The sequence below is a fragment of the Triticum dicoccoides genome, chromosome 5A (assembly GCF_002162155.2).
Source record: "Triticum dicoccoides isolate Atlit2015 ecotype Zavitan chromosome 5A, WEW_v2.0, whole genome shotgun sequence".
Lineage (NCBI taxonomy): Eukaryota > Viridiplantae > Streptophyta > Magnoliopsida > Poales > Poaceae > Triticum > Triticum dicoccoides.
Genome location: NC_041388.1, coordinates 2,141,569 through 2,147,449, shown reverse-complemented (window position 1 = coordinate 2,147,449; position 5,881 = coordinate 2,141,569). Strand labels below are relative to the sequence as shown.

Sequence of the window (5,881 nt, the reverse complement as noted above, 5' to 3'; positions counted from 1 at the left end):
GAATTTATTACAATTAATTATACTTCCCTATTCAGAACATCCATTTATTCATATACCCGGCGTTGCTGTCTCCTGTTTTGAGTTTTGACAATCGAGTCTGGCTGCCCATTGCACATTGCACATTGATGATGATCAACAAGTGTGCGGGAAGCTACGATCAGCGCGTCGCTTTCGCTCCTGGATCAGACCAGGCCAATGCAATGCCGACCAGCTTGGGAGGGAGACAGCTATTTAAGCATTGCAGTGCCAGATCTCGAATCATACGATGGGATGCCATCTTTTCTTTTCTTTTATTTTCTTTTCTTCTGTTTTTGTCAGCACTCAACGATGGGAGGGCCCCCTGCATGTTTGTTTTATTGATAATTGATTTCCTGCCTTACCGATGCTCTGTGGTGGCCGTGGTCTCCCAGTTGCCTGCCTGTCACTCTTTTAATGTGGTGCGACAAAATGTTTACACTGATGAGATGAGGGTGATGTGCTTTTTTCGTGGGCCACAACAGATTTTGTGCCGTAGCAAACACAAATGATCTGAATTTATTCTCTACTAAGAATATATAGCCATCACTGCTTTCCTGGTTTGACAATCGAGTTCTGCTGACACAAAATTTATTGCACAATCACTATTTCTGTGTCGTAGCCACACAAATGATCTGAATTTATTGATTTATTATCTATTCAGATTATATGACCATCACTGCTATCTTGTGTTTTGACAATTGAGTTCAGCTGACACAATCTTTATTACACAAGTTGTGAGCTTTCTCAGTGAACATCTGATCGGGGCCCATTTGCCCGTACAATCAAATCAGATGCACCCTCCTTAAACTTTCTCTGTTATCTGCTAGAATAGTGCTACGTAGTCCCAGCTTAGATGCATTTCTGCATGGTTAGCAAAATTTTAAATTGTTGTACCCAGCATCAACAGACTGTTGTCTGCCATGCTGTGATATAAGTTAGCTTCTTCCACCTCGAGCGTAAACTGATTTCTGACTGATCATTTATTTCTGTTTGCAGAGAATGACCCGAGGAGGACCCGGATCGCCAACGCCTACTTCTCGCTCTTCATGGCCCTGGGGAACATACTCGGGTACGCCACCGGGGCATACAATGGCTGGTACAAGATATTCCCGTTCACTATCACCGAGTCCTGCAGCGTCAGCTGCGCCAACCTCAAGTCTGCGTTCCTGCTCGATATCATCATCCTAGCGATCACGACATACGTTAGCGTGGTGACGGTGCAGGACAACCCTACTTTCGGAAGCGACGAGGCGGCGCCTCCGAGCAGCCACGAGGAGGAGGCTTTCCTCTTTGAGCTTTTCGGGTCGTTCAAGTACTTCACGATGCCTGTTTGGATGGTCTTGATCGTCACCTCGCTTACCTGGATCGGGTGGTTCCCTTTCATCCTCTTTGATACCGACTGGATGGGCCGAGAGATCTACCGGGGAAGCCCGGAGATCGTCGCCGACACCCAAAAGTATCATGACGGTGTGAGAATGGGCTCTTTTGGTCTCATGCTCAACTCGGTCGTTCTCGGGATCACATCTATTGGAATGGAGAAGTTGTGTAGGAAGTGGGGAGCTGGACTTGTATGGGGTGTCTCCAATATCATCATGGCTCTGTGCTTCGTGGCGATGCTTATTATAACATACGTTGCGCAGAACCTGGATTATGGACCTAGTGGAGCACCTCCAACCGGCATTGTCGCCGCTTCCCTCATTGTGTTCACAATCCTAGGAGCACCTCTGTCGGTCAGTAACAGAACTTTTTTCTTTGGCACTAATGTGGTTTTCTTTCCCTCCTATACATGTTATATGCATGGTCATGGTATTGATGATCCTTTTATTTTTGCCGTTGCAGGTCACGTACAGTATACCATATGCGATGGCTGCAAGTCGTGTTGAAAATCTTGGGCTAGGCCAAGGTAATCTTGCTTTTCACTAAACTGTTTGGCTGCATCATATTGGATCTGTGTTCTTAGTTCTTACATTTGTCCCTTTTTCCCCACAGGTCTAGCAATGGGCATTCTTAATTTATCTATTGTGATACCACAGGTATTTACTCCTTTTTCTATTATGTTTCCCGTTTGGAGTATAGTTGGTGTATATGCATATTTTATATGAAAATGTATCTGATTAAGCTTCCGGCTCCAAAGGAATTAAATGTAATAGCCAGTTGAACCATCTTAGTCATACAGCAATACTAAAAACTACTACTAATTCCATTGTTCTGTAGTCTGTACCTAATAACCAGGAGCATATGCATTCAAACTTGAAATCTTATAAAAATTATTATCATTTCCTGATCTTTCCACTGGTCTGTACCTATATAAACCGAGGAACCCTGTCTAGTAGGACAACACAAGCAGAAGCATGTGTTGTCTCAGAAAACCAAGCCCTTGAGCTTTTGCACTAGAAATCAATTAGCCGAATAACATAAAAACTAGAGATCTAAAAAACTAAGCCAAATGCTCTACACATGATCAACTTAGTTATAACCACAGTTCTCGGATAAAACATTCTAACAGTTCCTGCAGCCTTGAGAATGAGAAGTCCTCACGTTTCATGACTGCGTGCCTTATTTACCTAAAACTTGTGATCTGCACTAATTAGCAGAATTGAACCTGAAAACTTGAGTAGAAAAGTATAAGCATATGTTTTTTTAGGTGAAACACAAAAGTAGAAGCATATGTTTTTCTAGGGGAAACAGAAAGTTAACTGGAAGTGACCGTGCGGTACCTGCAGATCATCGTGTCGCTGGGCAGCGGGCCGTGGGACCAGCTCTTCGGCGGAGGGAACGCGCCATCCTTCTGGGTGGCCGCCGCAGCCTCGTTTGTGGGCGGGCTGGTAGCCATCCTTGGGCTCCCGCGAGCCCGGCTCGGACCGAAGAAGAAAACCACCCAACGATGATGATTCGAGTGAGCGAAGCGAGTATACAGAGACATTGTTATGTTGCAGACAAGGAAGGAAGGCAGGTTGGTCTCAAGTTGCAACCATTCATTCTTTGCACACTGGTTCCAAGACACTGGGAACGCTGCCTACACTACACTAGGCATGGGGGGTCTGTATATTGTCATCATCAAGTTGGGTTCGGTTCAAATTCAAGGCCAAAAGTAGGAGGGCTCTGGAATTTTCCTCCATGGGCCCTATCGTCGCCTTTTTTTCGCTTGTCGGTGTGAAACATGGTCGGTCATATGTTGTTGTATATCGGATATTTTGTCATTTTGTCGGAGATTATCAATCAAGCAATAAAAGTTGCAGGGTTTTGTTTGAGATTATTGTTGGCACTGGAGGTCCTCCCTGTCACTTGTTCATGATTTATTTCCTTCCTTCCTTCCTTTCTTGCATGACGATAACTGCCACACATGTGGGCGTTAAGGGGTCTGCCCACACGTTTTATATAGTGTCTAAAAGGACCAGCCCACACGCCTACGTGTGGGCAAAACAACTAGCATCCACACGCCTTTTTTTTCTCTTGCGGTCCTTCTCACACGTCTATGTGTGGGCAAAATGCATTACTCTCACACGATCTCCTCTCTCAGCCATCTACCTCACAGTCCCACACGCCCCAGCGTGACAGTCACCACGTGTCCCCGCAGTTGCCATGGTCTGGACCCTCTTCAATGTCCGTTTACCTGTACTTGCCATGTCGCTGAACTACAGTTGCTATGTCGGACAACTACAGTTGCCATGGTTGCTCAACTGCAGTTGCCATCTCAGGTCAAGTGCCAGATGCCATTTTGGACAACTGCAGCTATTGCCATGTATGATTTGGTTTACTATAGTTGCCATGATTTGAAAACTTTAAAGAAGTCAGCAAGGGGAAAGTCCGCTGCATTTTTTTCTAGATTTTGCCTGGTCCAATTGAAAACGGCCGGAACCAAGGAAGTAGAGATATCTACAACCATCTGTTTTGCGGCAGCTACCGCTGTTGCGACTGTCTGAGGTGATTTCTTATCAACCGCAATCTCAACCTTCTTGTCGATGTTTTCTTCGGTTAACCTTCGTCTTTCCTTTCTCTCCTCCGTGTTCTCATTGTAGTACTTCTTCCACGTGGTGCCGTCTCCGACACCATGCACGCGTCCATACGACGCTCGAGTATCCACCGTGAGTCGTTTCAATATGTTCAACGCCCGGTTGAATGGAGTGTCCCACTTGGGCCTCGCCCACGCCTCAGACGGTGAGTCGCTTTCAGCCTCAATCCTATGCTGCTCTCTCTACAAAAGGCACAAGGATCGTTTACAAATATGCATGACTAGCTACGTGTAGTCGAATTGATCAGAAACTAAAATTACCAGCAGTCTCATGAACTCCGTCGTGAGCGCGTTCATCTTGAAAACCTTCTTCACTGGGTCCCAACGGTGCCGGGCCCTGAGGACGTCACGCTCCTGTGGGACGGTGAACTCCGCCAAGGGGTCTGCGATGCCCAGACTCGCGGCTTCCGCGTCCTCCTTGGACCATATGGACCTCTTTCCACCGTAACCACGGCTTTCGAGGTGGTGGCACCCAATGTTCCTCTATTGAAGCCCCTTCATGTACTTCGATTTTTTCGGCATCTTCGGCCTTGCAAGCCGCCTTGAATATTTCAAATTACTCTGCCGTGATTGTCGGATTATCCTTTACAATCTCGGAGTAGGGTTCCTTTTTGTCGATCCTTGCTTTCACCCTTGTTTTCCAGGCGGCCAACGCGTCGCTAAACTTGGACATGGCGTGTTTGTTTATCTTCTTCATTGTCGGGTCCTTATCTGGATCTTTATAATCCTTTTCATTTCGGCCCGGGAACAAGAATATCTGGTGCAGCTTCTTTAGGAGGGAGGGCCTCATATTATCTATCTTCTATAGTTTCTCATCGCTGATGGTGGCGGTTGTCCATATGATGCAGCCTATTTGATTGCCGTAGCACGTGCGCGCTTCCTCGGGCGCGGTTGGCTCAAAATTGCCGTCGTCCACCGACGTGACCACCAGTCTAGTAGTCCTAAGTTTGTTAGGAAGTCGTTGCCTGTTTGCTTTTGGTTCTACACAGGCTCCACTCCCCGAGGCAGCGCCGGCCTCAGTCTCAGCGCCGGTCTCGATGCCTGTCGTGGTTTTGTCACGGCAGATGTCCTTAGCATGAGGACTTAGTCACGAGGCCAACGCATCTATGTGGTAGCTTGAGAGGGGTTGAGCGGAATCGAGAGACGCAACACAAGACAGGGATTTAGACAGCTTCGGGCCCCGGGAAACATCATCCGGTAACAACCCTACATGCTGTTTGAGGCTAGGTCTCATTATCATCATGAGGGAGTCGCCGTAAACCGGCTCTTCTCTTTGTGCCTAGCCCTAAGATTGTTTCTTCTTGCTTGTAGCTTGTCCCTCTTTGGGGAGCCCTGCCCCTCCTTATATATGTTGAAGGGGCGGGTTACATGTGGAGTCCTATTAGGATTAGGACTAGTCTATCTCTAATACAAACCGGATACAAGTCCTGGTCTTAATTCTTTGTAAGGTAAATATTTCTCATGCCTTTCCTCTTAAACCGGCCCACCATAGTATGAACCGGCCTTCTGGGCCTTGGGCCTTGTCATCCGTCTGACCCGCCCGCCGGGTTACCAGTAAGTCATAATGACCAAGAGGGTTGCTTGTAAACCGCCAGGTCAGGGCGGGTCGCCAGTAACTCGCCAAGTGTCAGCGGGGTCTTCAGATAAACCGCCAAGTCCGGCCGGGTTAACTTCCGCCCGGTTTACGCCGCGGGGTATATCCCCGACATTAGCCCCCAGTTTAATTTGGATTTATCCATGTTAAACTGATCCTGTAAAACAAATACAAGAACAAATTTGACAGACTATGCTTGTAAACCGGCATCTGATCATTCTGAAGTCCTTGTCATTTCCTTCTTCTAGAAAATCCGG

General features: G+C 47.0%; 1 protein-coding gene across 1 annotated transcript in view; it reads left to right on the top strand.

Moving 5' to 3' along the window:
* LOC119298710 (sucrose transport protein SUT2) overlaps positions 1-3,269 on the top strand; it is a 5,145-nt gene extending 1,876 nt beyond the window's left edge. The window contains exons 2-5 of the mRNA XM_037576001.1: positions 1,015-1,748; positions 1,858-1,921; positions 2,008-2,051; positions 2,742-3,269. Of these exons, the coding sequence (XP_037431898.1) occupies positions 1,015-1,748; positions 1,858-1,921; positions 2,008-2,051; positions 2,742-2,906 (1,007 nt within the window). The 3' untranslated portion in view covers positions 2,907-3,269. The remainder of the gene's footprint in view (positions 1-1,014; positions 1,749-1,857; positions 1,922-2,007; positions 2,052-2,741) is intronic.
* The last annotated feature ends 2,612 nt before the right edge of the window (positions 3,270-5,881 follow it).